This window comes from Bubalus bubalis, chromosome 6, assembly GCF_019923935.1.
Source record: "Bubalus bubalis isolate 160015118507 breed Murrah chromosome 6, NDDB_SH_1, whole genome shotgun sequence".
In the NCBI taxonomy this organism is placed as follows: domain Eukaryota; kingdom Metazoa; phylum Chordata; class Mammalia; order Artiodactyla; family Bovidae; genus Bubalus; species Bubalus bubalis.
Window position 1 is genome coordinate 40,458,845 of NC_059162.1, and position 27,139 is coordinate 40,485,983.

A 27,139-nucleotide genomic window follows, 5' to 3' on the forward strand; every position below is an offset into this window, starting at 1 on the left:
GATTGATGAATAAATAAGCCTACATTTTGTATAATTTAAGATCACTTGTATAATTTAAAATACATTGTTCTTGCACATGAATAATGGTTTGACAACATCTTTGGAACTTACAGCATTATTTGGCTTTTTAAGGTGGCACCGGGTAGCAATCAGCGTGGAGAAGAAAACTGTGACAATGATTGTTGATTGTAAGAAGAAAACTACAAAACCGCTTGACAGAAGTGAGAAAGCAATCGTTGACACCAATGGAATTATGGTTTTTGGGACAAGGATTTTGGATGAAGAAGTTTTTGAGGTAAAATAAATCAAACTTCATTTTTTATGAATATTATTAATTCAGATGAGTAGAGTTAATAACAGCAACAATCCATATATGCTATAAAGCAAAGTTGTAAACTTTAAAGGGTGGCCTAATTTATTCCCCTGTATGTATAGCAGTGATGTTTTCTATTGTTCAGTAAGAGAATGAGTAGACAGTGGTGACTATAAAACCTGGGAAACTTTAATAGAGATTGGTTGATTTAAACACTGGCATGCTATATTCTTGGGAAAGACAAATGGCTTTCCTCTTAGTACTCTGCATTGTTTTCTTTGGAGAAAAGAACATTTTCTTCACTTGCTTCTCTCAGAGATTAAGTTAATGAAATGTACAAGTCAGATATTTTGTGTGTATGTGTATTTCCAAGGTAAAATAGAGATACTCCAAAAGACAAACTTTATTTTTAAAAATCACTATTTCAATGTGAAGGTAATGGTTAAAAGCATCTTTCCAGTTATAATTGGCCAATTATGATAATCACATTATTTATTTTACCCTTCCATCACTGTATCTGGTAACTCTTGCTTTAATTTTCATTTAGTCAATTATTAATGGAACGAACACATTTGACTTCATGAAGGGGTGCACTCCTGAGCTATTCAGTCATTACTCTGATGACTGTTTTAATACCATTTTTTAATAACTTAGTTTCCAAAGTGTAACAAAGTAAAGCTGTATAACATATTATGGTTTAATAGACAAGTTTTAGATGGAAATACATTTGCTGCATTCTGCTGATACGTATATAGGGATATGTGCACACACATAGTATGTGTTTTTAAAACCACAGTGGAAATTCAGAGGGCCAGTAGAATATTGCATTTCTGTGCTTAGTTATATAATCAATGGCATAATTTCAAATAGAACTATTATTTGTGACATTTCAGATTATTTGGTATTCTATTTGTTTCTGAGTTTCTGCACTAGTATATACCCAGGTCTTTGAAGCTAAACAAAATGTTTTAACACATTATATCACACTAAATTAATGACAAACTGATTCAGACAATATGTAATAATAAAGTCTCAGATATTCCAATATCATGCATTGATTGCACACAAATGATAAATGAATATTTATTTATTAAATGAATGAATATATAAATTAATTTAATTTTTAGGCTTACAGAATTCTATTTTAAAATTAAACTGTTTATGAACATTAGTTTCATAAGCTAAATCTATTTTTATAATACACAGCACCTGATTTTCCTAGAACATATGAGTAATATGGAAGAAATATATCAGTTGAAGGTTTCATTTTATACATTAGTTTAATCTATCGCTGTACATATGCACAGAGCTTGTGTAAGTTAAACAATGGAAATTAAGAGTAGATTGTTTTTGCCATAAATGATTAAAACATATAAGAGGAAATATATAATATTATTTATTAATTAGTTCTCAAAATTTACTGTTTCTGAAAGATAATATTTGATACATGTACACATTGATTGGGCTTCCCTGGTGACTCAGACTGTAAAAAATTCACCTGCAGTGCAGAAGACCCAGGATTCATACTTGGGACAGGAAAATCACCTGGAGAAGGGAATGGCCATCCATTCCAGTATTCTTGCCTGGCAATTCCATGGACAGAGGAGCCTGGCTGGTTCCACAGTCCATGGGGTCGCAAAGTCAGACACCACTGAGCAACTAAATCACTGAGCGACTAACACACACACACACACATATACATTGATTAGATTTCTTTTTCATACCATTTCATAGCATCGAGACTTCTATTTTTACCTGAACTTACTTCTAGGTGAATGTCATTTAATTTTTATTTTTTATTCCCCCTACCCTACACGCATATAAAACCAGATTATATTCCACTTTCTTTTCCATATACTACACTCATACTTATTGGAGTCCAGTTTAAACTGTAGTTACAGACTATCACAGTAAGAGTCTTCTTTTTTTTTTTCAAACTAAATAATTAAACCTAATGTTACACATTAAAAATATGTAATAAGCACCTCTATGTTTCATAGGCTGATTATAGTATCAACAATTAAAATATGTAAAAATGATTCCTTAAAATATTTCCATGTGTCTTCAACCACTACTAACCAAAATATCTAGAGGTATCTAGTAAACTACCAAAGACAGAGGTACTGGAAGCAAAATTTATCATTATTTTATCTGATTAAACATTCGCAATCTAATGCATAAACCATATTCTAAACTTTGAAGTAACTTCAGCTGTTTATCTGAAAAAAAAAGTCTAATAGGCAATATTTGAATTGCAATCTGCAGTTTTAAGAATTCAGCATTAAATAATAAAAGCAAAACAAAAAATATTTTTTAAAGTATGACAAAATTAGTTTATATGAAAATGCCAAAATGAATATGTAGACCCATAATTCAGCATGGCAGAATAAATATAAGAATTGATTTTAGAATGAGAAAAATCTGATTTTGAATCCTAATACATAGCTTAATCATGTTTCTCTGTGTAATTACTTTTTGTAAGTTTTAATTGCTTAGTCTTCAGATGAGAGCAGTAATATAATCTCTCTCTTTTGTATTTTTAAAAAATTGAATTTATGCATGTAAAGTGCTTGAAGTACTAGTACTAGACAGATTGTGACTCTGTATCTTTTTTTTTGCTAAGAATATTGTGTTTTTTTTTTTTCTTAAATGTATTTATTTTGACTATTTTTGGCTGCACTGGGTCTTTATTGATGTTCCTGGCCTTTCTCTAGTTGTGGTGAGCCAGGGCTACTCTTCACTGGAGTGTGCAGGGTTCTCATAGTGGTGGCTTCTCTTGTTGCAAGGCCTGGTCTCTTGGGCTTTCTCATGGGTGTCAGTAATGACAGCCCATGGGCTCAGTTGTTGTGGCTCATGGGCTCTGGAGCATAACCTCAGTAGTGGTGCTGGGCTCTGTGGTCCGTGACATGTGCAGTCCTCCCAGACTGGGGTTGAACTCGTTTCCTCTGCATTGGACCCTTAGGGAAGTCCCCATGTCCCTTTAAACTGCATATGTTTTCCAAGGTTCATACTTAAAAAGATAGTATGCCAGGAGACATAGTTTTCCTATAGAACAGCATGATAAGATGGAAACAATTTTCACATTTATCCATCTTTCCCAGTCTAGATACATTTTTGTCAGTCTTTGAGACTTTTGTATAATTGAAGTGCAATAATATAAAAATATCAAAAGAGTACTATTTAATCAGTTGTGACATATACATATATGTGTATACATATATGAGGATTCCCAGGTGGCTCAGTGGTAAAGAATCCACCTGCCAATGCAGATATCAGAGATGTGGGTTTAACACCTGGTTAGGAAGATCCCCTGGAGGAGGAAATGGCAAACAACTGCAGCGTTCTTGCCTGGATAATCCCATGGACAGAGCAGTCTCTGGTGGGCTACAGTTCATAGGGTGGCAAAGAGTTGGATGTGACAGTACACACACATGCACACACTCATATATATATATATATATATATATATATACACACACACACACACACACACACATATACCTCTGAAATTATTGTCATCACACCCAGAGAAATTTTCCTCCTGTATTTTTATGATCCATCCTTTCTCCATCCTAAATCCCAGGTAATCTCTAATTTATGTTTTATCACTACAACTTATATGTTACGGAACTTTTATAAATGGAATTGTACTGTATGCATTCTCTTTAGTTTGGCTACTTGTTATTCATCATACCATTTTTAAGTCTTATCCATGTTTTCTTATGTATCTTTATTTTGCTTTTTTTTAATGAGCAGTTTTCTAATGTGTGAATAAAACACAGTTTCTTAATCCATCTATTTTGCTAGAAAGCATTTGGATTGTTTCTATACTTTGGCTACTGCATACAAAGCTCTTGTGAATAATCGTGCCCATTTTGTGTGGGAATTTATTTTTATTTGTCTTAGTTAAGTACCTAGAAGTTGAATGCTTGGGTTATTTGGTAGGTGCATGTTTTGTTGCTGTTCAGTCACTAAGTTGTGTCCAACTCTTTGTGACCCCATGAACTGCAGCACAGCAGGCTTCCCTGTCCTTCACTATCTCCCATAGTTTGCTAAAATTCATGTCTTTGAGTAGGTGATATTCCAACCATCTCATCCTTTGTTGCCCCTTTCTTCTGCCCTCAATCTTTCCCAATATCAGGGTCCTTTCCAATGAATCAGCTCTTTGCATAAGGTGGCCAAAATATTGGAGTTTCAGCTTCCGTCCTTCCAGTGAATATACAGGGTTGATTTCCTTTCTTTTTTTTTTTTTTTAATTTTATTTTATTTTTAAACTTTACATAACTGTATTAGTTTTGCCAAATATCAAAATGAATCCGCCACAGGTATACATGTGTTCCCCATCCTGAACCCTCTTCCCTCCTCCCTCCCCATTCCATCCCTCTGGGTCGTCCCAGTGCACCAGCCCCAAGCATCCAGTATCGTGCATCGAACCTGGACTGGCAACTCATTTCATACATGATATTTTACATGTTTCAATGCCATTCTCCAAAATCTTCCCACCCTCTCCCTCTCCCACAGATTCCATAAGACTGTTCTATACATCAGTGTCTCTTTTGCTGTCTCGTACACAGGGTTATTGTTACCATCTTTCTAAATTCCATATATATGCGTTAGTATACTGTATTGGTGTTTTTCTTTCTGGCTTACTTCACTCTGTATAATAGGCTCCAGTTTCATCCACCTCATTAGAACTGATTCAAATGTATTCTTTTTAATGGCTGAATAATACTCCATTGTGTATATGTACCACAGCTTTCTTATCCATTCATCTGCTGATGGACATCTAGGTTGCTTCCATGTCCTGGCTATTATAAATACAGTGCTGCGATGAACATTGGGGTACTCGTGTCTCTTTCCCTTCTGGTTTCCTCAGTGTGTATGCCCAGCAGTGGGATTGCTGGATCATAAGGCAGGTCTATTTCCAGTTTTTTAAGGAATCTCCACACTGTTCTCCATAGTGGCTGTACTAGTTTGCATTCCCACCAACAGTGTAAGAGGGTTCCCTTTTCTCCACACCCTCTCCAGCATTTATTACTTGTAGACTTTTGGATCGCAGCCATTCTGACTGGTGTGAAATGGTACCTCATAGTGGTTTTGATTTGCATTTCTCTGATAATGAGTGATGTTGAGCATCTTTTCATGTGTTTGTTAGCCATCTGTATGTCTTCTTTGGAGAAATGTCTATTTAGTTCTTTGGCCCATTTTTTGATTGGGTCATTTATTTTTCTGGAGTTGAGCTGTAGGAGTTGCTTGTATATTCTCGAGATTAGTTGTTTGTCAGTTGCTTCATTTGCTATTATCTTCTCCCATTCTGAAGGCTGTCTTTTCACCTTGCTAATAGTTTCCTTTGATGTGCAGAAGCTTTTAAGGTTAATTAGGTCCCATTTGTTTATTTTTGTTTTTATTTCCAATATTCTGGGAGGTGGGTCATAGAGGATCCTGCTGTGATGTATGTCAGAGAGTGTTTTGCCTATGTTCTCCTCTAGGAGTTTTATAGTTTCTGGTCTTACGTTTAGATCTTTAATCCATTTTGAGTTTATTTTTGTGTATGGTGTTAGAAAGTGTTCTAGTTTCATTCTTTTACAAGTGGTTGACCAGTTTTCCCAGCACCACTTGTTAAAGAGATTGTCTTTAATCCATTGTATATTCTTGCCTCCTTTGTCAAAAATAAGGTGTCCATATGTGCGTGGATTTATCTCTGGGCTTTCTATTTTGTTCCATTGATCTATATTTCTGTCTTTGTGCCAGTACCATACTGTCTTGATAACTGTGGCTTTGTAGTAGAGCCTGAAGTCAGGTAGGTTGATTCCTCCAGTCCCATTCTTCTTTCTCAAGATCGCTTTGGCTATTCGAGGTTTTTTGTATTTCCATACAAATTGTGAAATTATTTGTTCTAGCTCTGTGAAGAATGCTGTTGGTAGCTTGATAGGGATTTCCTTTAGAATTGACTGGTTTGATCGCCTTGCTGTCCAAGGAACTCTTAAGAGTCTTCTCCAACACCACAATTCAAAAGTATCAACTCTTTAATGCTCAGTCTTCTTTATGGTCCAACAGTCATATCCATACATGATTACTAGAAAAACCATAGCTTTGACTACACGGACCCTTGTTGGCAAAGTGATATCTCTGCTTTTTTAATACGCTGTCTAGGTTTGTCATAGCCATTCTTCCAAGGAGCAAGCATCTTTTAATTTCATGGTTGCAGTCACCATCAACAGTGATTTTGAGCTCAAGAAAATAAAATCTGTCACTGTTTCTACTTTTTCCCCATCTATTTGCCATGAAGTGATGGGACTGGCTGCCGTGATCTTACTTTATTGACTGTTGAGTTTTAAGTAAACTTTTTCACTCTCTTCTTTCACTGTCATCCAGAGGCTCTTTAGTTCATCTTTGCTTTCTGCCATAAGGTTGGTGTCATCTGCATATCTGAGGTTATTTATATTTCTCCCCGAATTCTTGATTCCAGCTTGTAAGTCATCCAGCATGCATCATGCATCATTTTGCATGATGTACTCTGCATGTAAGTTAAATAAGCAGGGTGACAATATACAGCCTTGACATACTCCTTTCCCAATTTGGAACCAGTCCATTGTTCCCTGTCCAGTTCTAACTGTTGCTTATTGGCCTGCATACAGGTTTCACAGGAGACAGGTAAGGTTATCTGGTATTCCCATATCTTTAAGAATATTCCACAGTTTGTTGTGATCCACACAGTTAAAGACTTTAGTGTAGTCAGTGAAGCAGAAGCAGATTTCTTTTTGGAATTCCCTTGCTTTTTCTATGATCCAGCCAATGTTCGCAATTTGATCTCTAATTCCTTTGTCTTTTCTAAAGCTAACTTGTACACATGTAAGTTCTTGGTTCATGTACTGTTGAAGCCAAGCTCAAAGGATTTTGAGCATTACCTTGCTAGCATATGAAATGAGCACAGTTGTATGATAGTTTGAACATTCTTTGGCATTGGCTTTCTTTGGGATTGTAATGAAAACTGACCTTTCCCAGTCTTGTGGCCATTGCTGAGCTTTCCAAATTTGCTGGCATATTGAATGCAGCACATTAACAGCATCATCTTTTAGGATTTGAAATAGCTCAGCTAGAATTCCATAACCACCACTAGTTTTGTTCAAAAGAATTCTTCCTAAGTCCCAGTTGACTTCACATTCCAGGATGTCTGGCTCTATGTGAGTGATCACACCCTCTTGGTTATCCAGGTCATTAAGCATTTTTTTTGTTTGCTTGTTTTGTATAGTTCTGTGTATTCCTGCCACCTCTTCTTAATATCTTCTGCTTCTGTTAGTTGCGTGTTGTTTCTGTCCTTTATTGTGCCTATCTTTGCATGAAATCAAAGATAGGTATCTCTAATTTTCTTGAAGAGATCTCTAGTCTTTTCCATTTTTTCTACTATTTTTCTCTATTTCTTTTCATTGTTCACTTAAAAAGGTGTACAATACATGTATAAATAATATCTCATGAAGTAGTTTTGTGCCCGAAAATTTCTCTGGGTTCCACCTATTCATCACTGCCTTTCCCCTAAACTCTGGCAACCACTAAGTTTTCACTAGTTTCTCAGTTTTGCTTTTTCCAGAATGTCATATAGTTGGAATTATACAGTTTTTAGTCTTTCCAGGTTGACTTCCTTCACTTCGGATCAGATCAGATCAGATCAGTCGCTCAGTCATGTCTGACTCTTTGCGACCCCATGAATCACAGCACACCAGGCCTCCCTGTCCATCACCAACTCCCGGAGTTCACTCAGACTCATGTCCATCGAGTCAGTGATGCCATCCAGCCATCTCATCCTCTGCGTCCCCTTCTCCTCTTGCCCCCAATCCCTCCCAGCATCAGAGTCTTTTCCAATGAGTCAACTCTTCACATGAGGTGGCCAAAGTACTAGAGTTTCAGCTTTAGCATCATTCCTTCCAAAGAAATCCCAGGGCTGATCTCCTTCAGAATGGTATTATACATTTGCATTTCCTCCATGTCCTTATGGCTTGATAGCTTATTTCATTTAAGTACTGAATAATATTCCATTGTTTGAATGTATCACAGTTTATTTATCCATTCATCTACTGAAAGACCTAATGATTGGTTCCTAGTTTTGATAACTATGATTAAATCTGTATAGATAAAGAGGTTCAGGTTTTCATGTTGATATGATAACATGATGATATCATATTTACCTAAGATGTTGATAAGTTTTCAGCCTCTTAGGGTAAATACCAAGGAATGTAAATGGATAATATGGTATGAGTATGCCTAGTTGTAAGAAACTAATAAACTGTCTTCCAAAAGGAATGTGCTATCTTGCATTATCATTGCAATGAATGAAAATTCTTCTTTCACAGTTTTGGCACTATTTGGCTGTTACACATTTTAATAGGTGTGTAGTAGTATCTCGTTTTAATATGTATTTCCCTGATGATATGTTGAGCATCTTTTCATATATACTTACTTGCCAGTTTTCTATATTCTTTGGTGAGGTATCTATTAAGGTCTTTTGCCCATTTTTTAATCAGGTTATTTTTGTTTCAAATGTTTTTTGAAGAATAAATTGTTATTAGATATGTCTTTTGCAGATACTTTCTCCTGGTTTGTCTTCTCATTTCCTTAACATTGTATTTTGTGGAGTGAAAGTTTTTAATTTTAATGAAGTCCACCTTGTCATTTTTTTTTTCATGCATCATGCTTTTGATGTGGTAGCTAAAAAGCCATTGCTCTACCCAGTTGTCATCAAACCTTTCTTAATGTTCTCTTCTAGGAGTTTCATAGTTTTGCATTTAGATAATGATATATTTTGAGTTAATTATTATAAATGGTGTAAGGTTTGTGTTTAGATTCACTTTTTTGCATGTGGATTTCTTGTTCTACTACAATTTGTTGAAAATACTATTTTTACTCCATTGTATTGCCTTTATTTGCTCCTTTGTCAAAGATCACTTGATTATACTTACGTGGATTTACTTCAGGGCTCTCTATACTGTTTCATTGATCTACTTGTCTTTTCTATCACAAAAATTACATTGTCTTGATTACTGTAACTTTATAGTAAGTCTTGAAGTCTGGGTGTCACTTCTCCAACTTTGTTTTACTCACTTAAAATTGAGTTGGCTATTCTGGGCCTTTTGCCTCTTGTTATAAATATTAAACTCAGTTTGATGATATTCACAAAGTAATTTCCTGGGATTTTTAACTGGGAAAGTTGAAGTTGTAGATCAGGTTCGGACAGCCTTACATCCTGGCAATAATGAGTCTTTCTATCTGTGAAAATGGAATATTTCTCAATTATTTAGTACTTTGATATATCATCAACATTTTGTAGTTTTTCTCATTTAGATCTTGTTCATATTTTGTTATTGTTTTCAGTTTCACTGGTTTTGACTCTCATTTTTATTATTTCTTTCTTTTACTTGCTTTGTAATTAAATTGTTCTTCCCCTTCTAGTTTTCCAAGGTGGAATCTTAGATGATTTGATTTTATATTTTTCTCCTTTTCTTGTATTTGTATTCAATGTTAAAATTTTCTCTATGAGAACTGCTTTTGCTGCATACTACATATTTTGATGAGTTGTGTTTTATTTAGTTCAAAAATATTTTATAATTTTCTTCAAGATAGCACCATTGACTCATTGTATTTGGAAATGTATAGTTTACTTTCCATTTAAAAAAAAATACTTTACAGAAATTGTTCTGTTATTGATGTCTAGTTTAATTTAACTCTGTTCCAAGGGCTGATATTGTATAATTCTATAATTCTGTTCTTCTAAGTTGTTTAGGTGTGTTTTATGCCCCAGAAGGTGGTCTGTTTTTGTGACTATTCCATGCAAGAAGAATGTGTAATCTGCTGTTTGATAAAATAGTGTATAGAAGTCAATTAAATCTTCTTGATTGATAATGCTGTTGTGTTCAAATATGTCCTTACTAATTTTGTGCAGCTAGATTTCTCAATTTCTAGTAGAAGGGTATTAAACTTTCCAACTATGTTATTATAATAGATTACTCCATTTCTTTGCAGTTATATCACCTTTTGTCTTGTGCAGCTTGATGTTCTGTGTTAGGCACACACACATCAAGAACTATTGTTTCTTCTTGGACCATTGACTCCTTTATCAGTATAGAGCATCTCTCTCTATCTCTGATAACTTTCTTTATTCTGAAGTCTTCTGTGTCTGAAATTAATATAGTTACTCTTGCTTTCTTTTGATTAGTGATAGTATAGTCTATCTTTTCCATTCCTATACTTTTAATCTGCATGTGTCTATACTGAAAGTAGGTTTCTAGTAAACAATATATAATTGGGCCTTGTTTTTTGATCCACTCTGTATAGCATTTGAGGTTAATTCAGATTTCAGAACTCTATAGAAGATCCAAAATAATACTTGTTCAGGATATTGTTTGTCCTCCAATATGAGCAATTCCTTGTTAATGCATCACAAGATTATCTTGTGATGCCAACAGTTTACAATAACGTATCACACACTTTGTTTTGTCCCTTTTGTAAGTTTTATCTCTGATTTCTTGTTTTCTTTTTTCCTTAAGGCTTATCATTACTTTGTGGCATTGTATTAACTTCTCAAAAAAAAAAAAAAAGCCATCTTTTATTGCATTCTTGTTGTCACTATTACTGTGTTGTTTTGTAATTATCTAATAATGCATTTCTTTCTCATTAGACTGTAAATGTATTGAGAGCAGAATTTATATCCACTTAATTTAGATACTGAATCAGTGGCATCAAACACAAACTCTGCACAGTGCTTATATCCAATGAAGACTAGCAAATATATGAATGTACGTTATACCTGCTAGCAGTTAAGGCTTTGTTAGAACCACCTGTCTGGAAGGACAAAAAAAAAAAAAAAAAGTGGGAAGTCAAGAGATACCTGGAGTAACAGGCAAATTTGGCCTTGGAGTACAAAATGAAGCAAGGCAAAAGTTTACAGAGTTTTGCCAAGAGAACACACTGGTCATAGCAAACACCCTCTTCCAACAACACAAGAGACAGCTCTACATATGGACATCACCAGATGGTCAAAACCGAAATCAGATTGATTATATTCTTTGCAGTTGAAGATGGAAAAACTCTATACAGTCAGCAAAAACAAAATGGGAGCTAATTGTGGCTAAGATCATGAACTCTTTATTGCCAAATTCAGCCTTGAAGAAAGTAGGGAAAACCACCAGACTATTCAGGCATGATCTAAATCAAATCTCTTATGATTATACAGTGGAAGTGACAAATAGATTCAAAGGGTTAGATCTGACACACAAAGCACCTGAAGAACTATGGATGGAGGTTCATGATGTTGTACAGGAGGCAGTGATTAAGACCATCCCCAAGAAAAAGAAAGGCAAAAAGGCAAAATGGTTGTCTGAGGAAGGCTTTCAAATAGTGAGAAAAGAAGAGAAGCTAAAGGCAAAAGAGAAAAGGATAGATATACCTATCTGAATGCAGAGTTCCAAAGAATAGCAAGGAGAGGTAAGGAAGCTTCCCTCAATGATCAGTGCAAAGAAATAGAAGAAAACAATAGAATGGGAAAAACTGAAGATTTCTTCAAGAAAATTAGAGATACCAAGGGAATATTTCATGCAAAGATGGGCCCAATAAAGGACAGAAATAGTATGGACCTAACAGAAGCAGAAAATATAAATAAAAGGTGGCAAGAACACACAGAAGAACTATATAAAAAAGATCTTCATGACCCAGATAACCATGAGGCTGTGATCACTCACCTAGAGGCAGACATCCTGGAGTGCGAAGTCAAGTGGGCCTTAGGAAGCATGACTACAATCAAAGCTAGTGGAGTTGATAGAATTCCAGCTGAGCTATTTCAAGTCCTAAAAGACGATACTGTTAAAGTGCTGTACTCAATACGCAAGCAAATTTGGAAAACTCATCATTGGCCAGAGGACTGGAAAAGGTCAGTTTACATTCCAATCCCAAAGAAAGGCAATGTCAAAGAATGTTCAAATTACGGCACAGTTGCACTCATCTCACATGCTAGCAAAGTAATGCTCAAAATTCTCCAAGCCTGGCTTCAACAGTATGTGAACCAAGAACTTCCAGATGTTCAAGCTGGTTTTAGGAAAGGTAGAGGAACCAGAGATCAAATTGCCAACATCCATTGGATCATCAAAAAAGTGAGAGAGTTCCAGAAAATCATCTACTTCTACTTTACTGACTACCCCAAAGCCTTTGACTGCATGGATCACAATAAACTGTGGAAAATTCTGAAAGAGATGGGAATACCAGACCACCTGACCTGCCTCTTGAGTAACCTGTATGCAGGTCAGGAAGCATCAGTTAGAACTGGACATGGAACAACAGACTGGTTCCAAGTAGGAAAAGGAGTGCATCAAGGCTGTATATTGTCACCCTGCTTATTTAACTTATATGCAGAGTACATCATGAGAAACGCTGGGCTGGAAGAAGCAGCGTACATCATGTAAACGCTGGGCTGGAAGAAGCAGAAGCTGGAATCAAGATTGCCGGGAGAAATATCAATAACCTCCGATATGCGGAAGACAACACCCTTACGGCAGAAAGTGAAGAAGAACTAAAGAGCCTCTTGATGAAAGTGAAAGAGGAGAGTGAAAAAGTTGGCTTAAAGCTCAACATTCAGAAAACTAAGATCATGGCATCTGGCCCCATCACTTCATGACAAATAGGTGGGAAAACAGTGGGAACAGTGACAAACTTTATTTTCTTGGGCTCCAAAATCACTGCAGATTGTGACTGAAGCCATGAAACTAAAAGATACTTGTTCCCTGGAAGAAAAGCTATGACTAACCTAGATAGCATCTTAAAAAGCAGAGCCATTACTTTACCAAGAAAGGTCCGTCTTGTCAAGGCTATGGTTTTTCCAGTAGTCATGTATGAATGTGAGAGTTGGTATGTGAAGAAAGCTGAGAGCTGAAGAATTGATGCTTTGGAACTGTGGTATTGGAGAAGACTCCTGAGAGTCCGTTGGGTTGCAAGGAGATCCAACCAGTCCATCCTAAAGGAAATCAGTGCTGAATATTCATTGGAAGGATTGATGCTGAAGCTGAAATTCCAATACTTTAGTCACCTAATGCAAAGAACTGGCTCTTTTGAAAAGACCCTGATGCTGGGAGGATTGAAGGCAAGAGGAGAAGGGAACGACAGAGGATGAGATGGTTGGATGGCATCACCGACTCGATGCATATTAAGTTTGAGCAAGCTTCAGAAGTTGTTTATGGACAGGGGAGCCTGGCGTGTTGTAGTCCATGGGATCACAAAGAGTCGGACATGACTGAGTTACTAAACTGAACTGACTGACTGGGTGGAGAAGGAGCTAAGAGAGGTACAGGATAGTACATGTCCTTTGAAAGTTAGTTGTACATTAAGTAGTTGACTATTCTCTGTTGAAATAGAATAAATATTATATAACATCATTGTGCTTAAATTACCTATGCTGCTAAGTCACTTCAGTCGTGTCCGACTCTGTGTGACCCCACAGACGGCAGCCCATCAGGCTCCCCCATCTCTGGGATTCTCCAGGCAAGAACACTGGAGTGGGTTGCCATTTCCTTCTCCAATGCATGAAAGTGAAAAGTGAAAGTGAAGTCACTCAGTCGTGTCCGACTCTTTGCGAGCCCATGGACTGCTGCCTTTCAGGCTCCTCCGTCCATGGGATTTTCCAGACAAGAGTACTGGAGTGGGTTGCCATTGCCTTCTCCTAAATTACCTATATAGAGATACAAATAAATAGTTGTAATAAGATAGAAATTCTGTGTCTAATAAAGATATAGAAATGTTCAAGGGAGAAAATACAGTATGCAAAATAATGAAAAAAATAAAAGGATGTTTAAAGATGAGGGCACATGTGCAAAAGATGAAAGTTTGGAATGAGCTCAGCGGATCTGAGAATCCAGTTTGCTTTGGGGGATATTTAGGAGATGACAGTGAGATGTTTTAGGGCCTGTTTATGAAGTGTATTTTATACCACCCTGAGATAGTTAAACTTTATACCATAGGCCATGAGAAGTTTCTTTAAGTAGAGGAATTAAATATTGAGATTGTTTTTTTACAAATTCTTTTTTTGTCAGTGAAGGAGTTAGTCTAGAATCAGAAGAACCTGGTTAGAAAAACAAAACAAAACAAAAACTGATATGTTGAAACATTTAGTTCAAATAAAAGGTTACTTAGAGACAAGGTCATCACAGAAGAAATGGAGAGAAAGGTCTTGTTTCACGATGCTAATGTATGGCACAATTGACAGATCTTAGGACTGATTGGGTAAGTGGGGTTAAGGGAGAGAGAAACTTAATACTTTAGGCTTTACATAAGGTAGCAAATGGGACTTCCCCGATGGCTCAGTGGATAAAATATCCACCTGCAGAGCCAGGAGCCATAGGAGGAGGAAATGGCAACTCACTCCAGTATTCTTGCTGGGATAATCCCATGGACAGAGGAGCCTGGAGGGCTACAATCTGTGTAAAGAGTTGAATGAGCATGCATGACACACGACGTGACTGTGTGGGCTAACTTGCTTCAGTCATGCCTGACTCTTTGAGACCTTATGGACGGTAGCCTGTTCCTTTTTTCATGGTATTTTCCAGGCAAGAACACTGGAAAGGGTTGCCATGCCCTTCTCTGGAGGATCTTCTCGATCCAGGGATCAAATTCAAGTCTCTTTTGTCTTCTGCTTTGGCAGGCGTGTTCTTTACCACTAACGTCACCTGGGAAGCCCACAGGGTAGCAAATAGTCAATGTTTCCTTAAAACATGAAATGCTTGGAATTTTAGCTAAATTCAAAAGCCTTTAGTTCTCTTATTTTATGGTTTATGAACTATGTGTTTTTAATGAAATTTTGAAGCGTGATAGGATTACCCTGAACCAAATAATCTTATCTCACCATCTTTCTATATATTTCCTGAGGTTTATAGTCAAACTACAGTTAGTGCAAAATTATTATTAGCTCACTGACTAATAATAATTGTTATTAGCTCACTGATGGCATCACTGACTCAATGGACATGAGACTGAGCCAGCTCTGGGAATTGGTGATGGACAGGGAAGTCTGGCGTGCTACAGTCCATGGGATCGCAAAGAGTTGGATGTGACTGAGAGACTGAACTAAACACTGTGAAATTATTATTAGCTCAAAGAAGTAGAATAACAATGTGATAAATTATTCAAATTATTATTATTTTTTTTTAGGAATTAGATTTTAAAGGCATGACCTAGTTCATTACAATATGACTATATAAAGTTTTTAGAAGACTGGCAGATATACAGTATGTGCCAGTAAAATATTATTTATTATTATAACAATTAGAGTTATCTATTCTTTATTATTGTAGGAAATTATAATTTCTATAAGTATATGCATATATATTTATATTTATATCCAGTTGACAAATAGCATCACAATTATTACTGTATGAGAAACTAAAATCACCAAAGAAGCTAAGGCCTAAGTTCTTATTCCAATTTTTCCCTCTTGTTTCTACCTAAGATATATTAGAAACTAAATTCCAGTACCTCAGGAAAAAGGAAGGTCTACATTACTTAAATACAGTGTGGAAAATAAAAGTGCACAAGCCTTTTGATTGATTTCTCTTTCTCTCTGCCTTTCTGTTAGTCTGTTCTCTAAGCATCAAGCCTAAACTAGTAGGTCTATTCCTGTCAAATAGCACCTGGCTGAAAGGATGAATGAGTCAGCAAAGAATGTCACTTACTTGTTTATAATTGTTCAGTGGCTTTTCATATCATTTAGAGTAAAGTTCTGTAGGCTCCTAAGTGATTCATTCACACCTTTTGCCCCTTTTCTCTGACTTCATCAATGGCTCCTTGCTCCCTCTGATCCATAGGGCATAATTTCTGAACACATCAATCATACTCCAGCCTTAGGGTCTAAGCATCTACTCATCCTCTTGCCTGAAAGGCTTTCCCTTAGATATCTCTATGCATTTCTTACTTTCTTAGTTCCTTGTTGTCTCGGTCTCAACAACCCCTTATCAGCAAAATCTTTCATGATCATACTTTATAATACAGCACTCTGCCTTAGGAGTCTGGCGGGCTAGTCCATGGGGTCACAGAGAGTTGGACATGACAGTGACTGAACAACAAGCTTCTAAATATCTCTCCTAACTGCTTTGTATTCTTTCCAGCACCTATTACTTTCTGATACTATGTTTTATTTTATCTTTCCTTCTGTGGAATGTAGGGCTTCCCTCATAGCTCGGTTGATAAAGGATCAGCCTGCAATATAGGAGACCTCCGTTTGATTCCTGGGTCGGGAAGATCCACTAGAGAAGGAATAGGCTACCCACTCCAGTTTTCTGGGGCTTCCCTTGTGGCTCAGCTGGTAAAGAATCTGCCTGCAATATGGGAGACATAGGTTTGATCCCTGGGTTGGGAAGATCCCCTGGAGAAGGGGAAGGCTACCCACTCCAGAATTCTGGCCTGAAGAATTCCATGGTCAAAAAGATTCAGACATGACTGAGGGACTTTCACTTCCTTCCTTCTCTGAAATGTAAGAGAGCAGAGGCTTTGCACTGTATCTACAGTGTCTAGAAGAGTGCCTGAAAATATTTTTAAGTGGATGAAATAAATATGCTTTCTAGTACTTATTAATTCATGAAGTATAGATCATCTTGGCAAACAAGAAAGGAAGAGACCAGATTTGTTACATTTTTTCTAATTGTTTTTTTTCTTTTCTTTTACTCTTTTATTATTATTTGTGGAATAATAAGAGCCGCATTGATAGATATCTTTTAGTAAGAATGTTTGTTATCTTATATTCAGTAAGAATACAAGATAAATATTTATTTTATACTTTTTGTGGTAGTGTTTATATAACTCTAGGCATTTTCTGTAATACTTGGTAAATAGTTGTTGAATTAGTAGTGCATTCAAGTAACACAGGAATGCTACTCATTTTCTTACAACTGATTTCTTAAGCTGATTTTGAGACAGTGAAATATAAAGATTGTGTGGGTAGCAGTTCTGTCTGTGATTATGTGGGATTTCTTCATTTTTTTCCTTTGAGTTATAGTGCAGATGCAATCTCTGATGCATTTTTCAGTTAAACTAAAATTCTAAGCATTTTGGCAGTCTTCCTTTCCACACAAAATATTTGAGAAAGAATCATTAACTGTACAGAATGTTTGGAAAAAAAAAAGAACAACTGTGATGAGAGTTAATGCCTTGGCAAATTCAGAAGTCTGAGTAACAGGAAGCATAGTTTTGCAATTAATCTTCTGATAATCTCTACTTTTTGAGAATGTTATGCCATGTTAAAGATTTAATGTCAGTCTTGTTCCTGGATATACAATATTAAACCTCTACCAGGATCCACCATACTTTACAGCAAAGATTTAATATCAAATATGAACAGAAGTTTTAGTGTCTAGGGAGACACTATATAATTTTGTTAAGCTATTGCTTTTACAGTGTCACATGCTGGAAGCTGCTTCGCTAAATGTGTTTTTCTTTCTCTTCTATTCTTTAAGTGTTCTATTCTTTAAGTCTTCTGACACTCAAGCTTTTTTGGAGTACATTTATGGAAAGATTACAAAGGGATTCTCCAGCAGCATTTCTTAAATTTTACATGTTTATACAGTCCATAAACATGTTTAGAAGTTTGAACTCAAAAGTGTGTTCTCTTGTAACTCATATCAAGTACTGTAGGAATTGAACCTAATATTTGTGTATACTTACACTTTAAAAATTGTTTAAGTAGGTATTAGCTTTTAAAGAATCTGTAGGAAATTCAAGACAAATAATAATATTTTTAATTTACAGTTGTTAAAATTGAATCTTGTAATGGTGAATAAATTAATTGCCTAGGTATCTATTTATTGAACCATCTGCAATGTAGGAGACCTGGGTTCAATCCCTGGGTTGGGAAGATCCCCTGGAGAAGGGAAAGGCTACTCACTCCAGTATTCTGGCCTGGAGAATTCCATGTACTGTATACTACACATGGTCACAAAGAGTTGGACCTGACTGAGTGACTTTCACTTTCAGTATTTATCAAACCAACATTTATTAATATTAATATGTGCAGGCCTATTCCATGGATTTGTGGAAACCTGAGAGAATGAAACAGACAGGTCCTTGCTCTCATGATGTTTATATTCCATTGAGTTTAGCTGAACAATATAGATTGGCTCATTATGAAGAGGAGCTAGCTCCTGGGAGTTCCCTGGTAGCCTAGTGGTTAAGATTCTGAGCTTCCACTGCCATGACCCAAGAGTTCAGTCCCTGGTTGGGGAAATGAGATCTCACAAGCTGCACAGTGCCTTCCCAGCCCCCCAGCCCCACCCCTACCCCACCCCCCGGCAAAAAAATCAAGAGCCTGGATTATAAACTGTGTCATCTAGTAGAAACAGCACACTTTCCTGGAAACTGATACATATCTGTACTGATTATCTGAATCCTTAAACACAGTATATGCATAAAAGGAAGGTACCTGTTGTTATTTCAGGGCCTTTATGCACGTGGTCTTTCTCTAATATCTCTTGGTCCCTGTGAGTTCACTGTGGTTCCAGCAGGAAACTGAATTTCTACTGAGGTGATTTAGGAGGTGTGAATAAGGAGGGAGAGTTACCTGGTGAGCATTGCCTTTCCCATTTTCCATGATAGACAGTGGTACAGTGAGAGCTAGAGCCCTGCTCAAGTGCTTTCTGACAGTGGCAGTAGCTGTCAGGGTACCGGACTGCAGGGTTAGGGAAAATGTCTGGTAAAACTACTCCACCCCCTATTCCCACCTTCCGAACTCCTAACTCCTGGTGGTCACTTCCATGGTGTGTACTGGAAACCACCTGCAAGACAGTCTGATGATGTGTGTTGTGGGGTCAGACTCTTCAGGCACAGGCTGAGAGAGAACAGCATGAATGATTAGGATTTGAGAGCCAACAAAGAATACTAAGTACCTTTATATTTAAAAGAAAAATTAGACACTTTCTCATGATCTCATTTATGACAGGTCCTTCTAGATCATTCCTCTGATTTTCCCAGATGAAAGTTGTCTCATCCCCCAACCTCTGCTGGCCCAATTTATTTTTTCATAATTGGTTTAGTCCCTAAGTCGTGTCCAACACTGGTGACCCCGTGGACTGTAGCCCACCAGGTTCCTTTGTCTATGGGATTCTCCAGGCAAGCATACTGCCTGGAGTTGCCATTTCCTTCTCCAAGGGATCTTTTGGACCCAGGAATGGAACCTGGGTCTCCTGCATTGCAGGTGAATTCCTGCACTGAAGGAGGATTCTTTACCAACTGAGCTACAAGAGAAGCCTGCTTTTCATAATTGGAATTCAGTAAATACTAAAGAAATATGTCTAAGTAATTTCCCTTACCAGGTTATACCCTCCCAGGTGGCATGGTGGTAAAGAATCTGCCTGCCAATGCAGGAAATGCAAGGGACACAGGATTAATCTGTGGGTCAGGAAAGATCCCCTGGGGTAGGAAATGGCAACCCACTCGAGTGTTCTTGCCTGGAAAATTCCCATGGATAGAGGAGCTTGGTGGACTGTAGTTCATAGGGTCACAAAGAGTCTCTGAGAGTAGGATCTGGATCTGATTTTCCTTTTTACTTCTCTCTTGCCTGTCTATAGTGTCAGCATATTACTTTTCCTGAATAAATATGTGTTGATTAAAGGGTAGATGACCGATTGGTAGATAAACAGGGTGAAACATTCTGAAAGTTACCTGGCTGTCAAATTTATGTGTAAGTTACCGCTAAAAGTTATAGAAGAAATACATTTATTATCTGACTTATGATATATCTGTGCCTATTAAAAATTATATGTTATTTGTGCTTTTTTTTTTAAGAAAAGAGTTTGGGGAGGGAGAAGCCTTAAATTTGTCTTCCAATTGTAAGGCATGAAGTACCTCCTCAAATTAGGAATGCTGTGTAACAGATTTGCTTTTTTTCCTTCAAGAGAACCGTGTAGTTCTTTCCAAGAACTCCCATTTCTTTTTTTTTTTTTTTTATGATCAAACTATTAAGGTTAGTTATTGTATTATATAAATTTATGACACCAGAAATACTTTTTTCAATATATATATATAATTACTCATGTTTCAACTTTACTCCAGATACATTTTACAAACAATAAAATCTTTTTTTAATATAAATTTATTTATTTTAATTGGAGGCTAATTACTTTACAATATTGTATTGGTTTTGCCATACATCAACATGAATCTGCCACAGGTGTTTCTGGCTTTCACCTTTGACAGCATGACCCTCATCTTTGATTCTTCAGTGGACATATGTATAGATTGACTGTACTCTGTAGTGCGCAAATAAGTTTTCACAATATTACTGAAAAAATGTTTTTTAAAATTAAAAGAGTAAAAGGTATATCACACGTATATACTTTTAAAATCCTCTTAGGCTTATATATTTCATAAAAGGGCCAATTTTGATGTGCTAAAACTTCAGTTCACTTAAGAAATATATCATTTATATTAGTAGAGCAGTGCAACAGAGTAGAAAAAGTAAGTATTCTTAAATGTTATTTATGGGACCTATTGCTTCTGCGACACTATCATTGCATGCAGAACTATTACTAGAATAATAAATGTATCAAGATGCTACTACCAATGATTTCTTTTCATCCTTTTTCTCTAGAGTTAAAATTAGGCATGAAAATGATGCTAAACTGATAATAAAAAAATGATAGCCAAATACCTAGTTGATTTGTTTGGGTTAAAAGAGTAAATGTGCCAGTTCAACTATTGAACTCTTTATGAAAGATTAAAACAGTCTACCATTTCTTTCCATATTCAAAAGATGATAATTACTTTAAAATAAATTCAAAATTTACTGCCAAGTCAAAGGCCATGAAATGTAAAGTAAATTTCAAATTCTACAGTTAACTTTGTGTGGCAGCCAGTGAAAGTCATACCTGCTTGCAAATCCATATTTGACCTTTATGCTGATATTACTAATATGAATTTATTCTTTGAGTCTGTGCTAAAATACAACTTAAAAATATTAAATGATGCATAATGTTTCCTTTCATACAAATAATATTTTTCTCAGCTTAATTTTTAAAGGTAAAGTCTCAAATGATTTCTATTTTGTTTTTAAATCCTCTGTTTAGATCTTTTAATGTCATCTTTAGTTACATTATTTGAACAACAGATGTTTGTAAGAAGTATCAGACGACTCTATTTTGGGAGGAAGATCAAATTTTGATTATGCATATTTAAAATATTCATATTTAATGAACATTTGAAATGAATAATCTTTTGTAATCTAAGGATTATCTCTATTTTTTAAGAATTGTAATTAATTTTGCATCTGTTTTCTTAATTCAAGAAAGTATGTTGTTTTACTCTTCATTTATATTAACATGAATAAATAAAATTAGGTATAGAATACAAAAATATATTTTTCTGATTTTATATATGTATATTTTATAGTATATAAAAACAATAAAACTTTTTTCTATCAGTTTTTTCTTTTCACTGTTGACATAAAGTAGAATTAGGATATAATTTCATTTATATTTATTTTATTTTATTTTTTAACTTTACAATATTGTATTGGTTTTGTCATATATCAAAATGAATCCGCCACAGGTATACATGTGTTCCCCATCCTGAACCCTCCTCCCTCCCCATACCATCCCTCTGGGTGGTCCCAGTGCACCAGCCCCAAGCATCCAGTATCGTGCATCGAACCTGGACTGGTGACTCTTTTCATATATGATATTATACATGTTTCAATGCCATTTTTCCAAATCATCCCACCCTCTCCCTCTCCCACAGAGTCCAAAAGACTGTTCTATACATCAGTGTCTCTTTTGCTGTCTCGTATACAGGGTTATTGTTACCATCTTTCTAAATTCCATATATATGCATTCAGTTCAGTTCAGTCACTCAGTCATGTCCGACTCTTTGCAATCCCATGAATCACAGCATGCCAGGCCTCTGTGTCCATAACCAACTCCCGGAGTTCACCCAGACTCACGTCCATCGAGTCAGTGATGCTATCCAGCCGTCTCATCCTCTGTAGTCCCCTTCTCCTCCTGCCCCCAATCCCTCCCCAGCATCAGAGTCTTTTCCAATGAGTCAACTCTTCGCATGAGGTGGCCAAAGTACTGGAGTTTCAGCTTTAGCATCATTCCTTCCAAAGAAATCCCAGGGCTGATCTCCTTCAGAATGGACTGGTTGGATCTCCTTGCAGTCCAAGGGACTCTCAAGAGTCTTCTCCAACACCACAGTTCAAAAGCATCTTTGGGAACTTTGGGAAAAACTCTTTGGGAACCCATGGCAAAATCTGGGAGATGGTGAGGGACATGGAGGCCTGGCATGCTGCAGTCCATGGGTTCCCAAAGAGTTGGACATGACTGGGTGATTGAACAGCAACAATAGTGATACAACTAGGAGTTGTTTTAACTTTTTAACTAGTGTAATGAAAGTGTATTTTAAAAAATCATGAAGTGGATATTTAAACTCTAGCATGCATGTATGCTAAATCGTTTCAGTCGTGTCCGACTCTTTGCAACCTGATGGACTGTAGTCCACCAAGCTCCTCTGTCCATGCAATTCTCCAGGCAAGAATACTGGAGTGGATTGCCATTTTCTTCTCCAGAGGATCTACCCAATCCTGGAATCAAACCCGCGTCTCTTATGTCTCCTGCATTGGCAAGGAGGGTTCTTTACCACTAGAGCCACCTGGGAAGCCAGTATAAATTCTAGCATAATTTAATTTGATAAAGTTGTTTAAATCCCTGGTAAGTTACTTAAAAACTCAACGCTTTCAAATTCCTTTGCCAACTACTGAACAACAAAGGCCTTTGCCATCTGCCTCTATAGCTGTTGACCTTCAACACCCCCTGAAGGAGTTCAGGGTAGAGTGAGGCACTCTGTGCTCCAGGGAATCTTGTGGGACAGGTCTTTAGATAGTTGGATGTTTTTAGGAACAGGTTTTATGATCTCAATCCTTGCATCTCCTCATATCTAGAGAAGCACTAAATCCCTTCATGGTTTTACATCAGATCTTCATGACTAACAAAAAAACCTTTTGTAAAATGAGTGCTTCATGGTATTGAACTCCCCCTTCACCAAAATGTTATATATTGTCTTTCCTCCACTGCTGCTTTGGAGCAGTCTCTCAGAGCTATCTGAGATGCTGCCTCCCAGGCTGAAGTCCTAATTTTGCCCCAAATAAAACTTAACACATACATACATGCACACACATACACACACACACACACACACACACAACTCAATGCTTTCAAATTCTTTATTTATACTTGGAGACAATAATTTTTCTTTTTTTTTTTTTAAATCATTCTTTACTTTCTGTTATCCCCAGTGCCTCAGGGATGTTTACACATGATGATACTGTCCAGGTGCATTATAACCTATGATTACCCTGAATTCTAGCTACTTGTCATATTAAATCAGTCAATACTTCTACAATATCTACTTAATACCAGTTCCTTGACATAGTTAGACATTACCCATATCATGAACAAACAAAAATACTTGTTTTGAAGTGCTCTTCTTTATTCTACTATAGATAATACTTGAAAGATATAAATAGCTAGTAATTATCAATCTATATTCATTTTCTAGGATTGCTACAACCAAATACCACAGGCTGGGTCTTAAAACAACAAAAATTAACTTTTTCACAGTTCTGTCTGTGTTGATTCTTACTGATGCTTATAGCTTAGTTTGGCCACAGTTACATAACCTGACAGTTGGCATGTCAGTTCAGTTCAGTCGCTCAGTCGTGTCCGACTCTTTGCAACCCCATGAATTGCAGCACGCCAGGCCTCCCTGTCCATCACCAACTCCCGGAGTTCACTCAGACTCATGTCCATTGAGTCAGTGATGCCATCCAGCCATCTCATCCTCTGTCGTCCCCTTCTCCTCTTGCCCCCAATCCCTCCCAGCATCAGAGTCTTTTCCAATGAGTCAACTATTTACATGAGGTGGCCAAAGTACTGGAGTTTCAGCTTCAGCATCATTCCTTCCAAAGAAATCCCAGGGCTGATCTCCTTCAAAATGGACTGGTTGGATCTCCTTGCAGTCCAAGGGACTCTCAAGAGTCTTCTCCAACACCACAGTTTAAAAGCATCGATTCTTCGGCGCTCAGCCTTCTTCACAGTCCAACTGTCACATCCATACATGACCACTGAAAAAACCATAGCCTTGACTGCTGCTGCTGCTGCTGCTGAGTTGCTTCAGTCGTGTCCGACTCTGTGCGACCCCATAGACGGCAGCCCACCAGGCTACGCTGTCCCTGGGATTCTCCAGGCAAGAACACTGGAGTGGGTTGCCATTTCCTTCTCCAATGCATGAGAGTGAAAAGTGAAAGTGAAGTCACTCAGTCAGACGGACCTTTGTTGGCAAAGTAATGTCTCTGCTTTTCAATATGCTATCTAGGTAGGTCATAACTTTTCTTCCAAGGAGTAAGCGTCTTTTAATTTCATGGCTGCAGTCACCATCTGCAGTGATTTTGGAGCCCCAAAAAATAAAGTTTGACACTGTTTCCACTGTTTCCCCATCTGTTTCCCATGAAGTGATGGGACTAGATGCCATGATCTTCGTTTTCTGAATGTTGAGCTTTAAGCCAACTTTTTCACTCTCCTCTTTCACTTTCATCAAGAGGCTTTTTAGTTCCTCTTCACTTTCTGCCATAAAGGTAGTGTCATCTGCGTATCTGAGACTATTGATATTTCTCCTGGCAGTCTTGATTCCAGCTTGTGCTTCTTCCAGCCCAGTGTTTCTCATGACATACTCTGCATATAAGTTAAATAAGCAGGGTGACAATATACAGCCTCGACATACTCCTTTTCCCATTGGAACCAGTCTGTTGTTCCATGTCTAGTTCCAACTGTTGCTTCCTGACCTGCATATAGGTTTCTCAAGAGGCAGGTCAGGTGGTCTGGTATTCCCATCTCTTTCAGAATTTTCCACAGTTTATTGTGATCCATACAGTCAAAGGCTTTGGCATAGTCAATAAAACAGAAATAGATGTTTTTCTGGAACTCTCTTGCTTTTTCGATGATCCAGAGGATGTTGGCAATTTGACCTCTGGTTTGTCTGCCTTTTCTAAAACCAGCTTAAAGAGAAGTTTCTTAAAATGAAGACTGACCTTTTTCTAAAAACAACCCTTAATTATCATTTCACTTCATAGACTTAAAAGGTTGATCCTCCATCTTTCTCTCTTATTATGTTTCTCAGCCAAACAAATGCCTTTTCCTCCCTACTCTTGCACATACCAGAAACTGAAAAACTACCTTCCATTACTCTCTAATGCACTTTCTCCTTTTCTCCTTGCATATCCCATCCCACTGTATCATCAGCATCCAGTTAGTTCCCAAATCTCACACATGTTTTCTCTAATAAACTGTATTATCTTTTGTATCTATCTTTTATTCCTAGATATCTTTTATATCTATATTTTATTCCATAAGGGCTTCCCTGGTGGCTCAGTTGATAAAGAATCTGCCTAAAGCTCAGGAGAACTGGGTTTGATCTCTGGGTCAGAAAGATCCCCTGGAGAAGGAAATGCAACCCCCTCCAGTATTCTTGCCTGGGAAATCCCATAGACAGAGGAGCCTGCTGAACTACAGTTTATGGGGTCGCAAGAGTTGGACACAACTTAGCAACTAAACCACCACCACCACCATCCTTTATTCCATTCCTCCTATTGCTGCCTTAGTTTAGTTTCTCAATGCTTAACTGCAATGGATTCCTAATTGATTCTTATGCTTACAAACTGGCTGCTTTCAAATCATCCTCCCCCATGTTGTCATAGCAGTTTTGTTAAAATGCATTGATCAGTTTACTCCATGGTTCAAAGTCTTTGAACAACACTCTGTAATGTTTAGATTTCAGTTGACACACAAAACCCTTCTTAAATTGGTTCTTTCCTTAGTTTTTTTGTTTTGTTTACCTTCTATCTTTATCTCTTTTATACCTCAATCTTCACTACTCACTATCACTCTATAGGGCCATCCCTCCAACTATACAGCACTGTATGTACTTTTCTAATTTTGTCAGCTTCATGAATCCAAAGTTTTAAGATGCTTTTTCTGTTTAATGCTATTTCTCTCTCCATCTTCTTCATCACCCTAACTCCTATTTGCTTATAACATACAGTTAAGATTTTCCTGAGAAGCATGTTATAAATGCATTAATTCCCATTGAGATACCTACATGTTGGAAGTAATGGAAGTAAGAATGTGCTTCAGGAAATATGGAGGCTAGCTGATTTTATAGAATACAATTGCAGCGTGTGCTTTACTCCAGGCTTAAGGGAGATGAAACTTCTAATTTTCGAAACCTTTGGAATTAAATGAGACACTAAACAACAACAACAAGTATATGCATATACAACCAAAAATAACAAACAATAATTGTTAGGATATATGCATTATATTTTAGCTTTGAAATGAGGATACACTAATACTTACATAATCTGTTGTGATAAAAATGTGTCAGAATCCTTTTGCAATGGAAGTTACATTCAGAGGAATCATATCTTTAAAATTTCTATTCAGTTTTCTTACATTTATTTTGCTTTCCTCCTCCAGGATCATCCTGTCTATAGACAAATGCTATAGCATAGACTCAGACCTAGCTGGCACAGCTGTAGATAGCAAGGTAATTGCATCAGCTCTGCTTTAATTTTGGCTTTGTGGGTCGTTAGAGGAGGAGGATGTCTTTTTCATATGTTGTGTGCAGCAGATGCCAATTTTACTTGGTAATTTCACCTTTTTAAGTTGTGGAAGTTTTTATGACTATTGAATCTAAGTATTTATGGTTCATTCAACCTGTCAGGATGCTTTTGTTTGTCTACAGACTGTCTCATAACATGTCATA

At 36.9% G+C, this 27,139-nt stretch overlaps 1 protein-coding gene across 3 annotated transcripts in view; it reads left to right on the forward strand.

Moving 5' to 3' along the window:
• The window catches only part of COL11A1 (collagen type XI alpha 1 chain), a 224,976-nt gene that overhangs the window by 37,765 nt on the left and 160,072 nt on the right, over positions 1 to 27,139 (forward strand). For all 3 annotated transcript variants that reach the window (XM_044944634.1, XM_025288198.2, XM_044944633.1), the window contains exon 4: positions 133 to 295. In XM_044944634.1, coding sequence (XP_044800569.1) covers positions 133 to 295 — 163 coding nt within the window. The remainder of the gene's footprint in view (positions 1 to 132; positions 296 to 27,139) is intronic.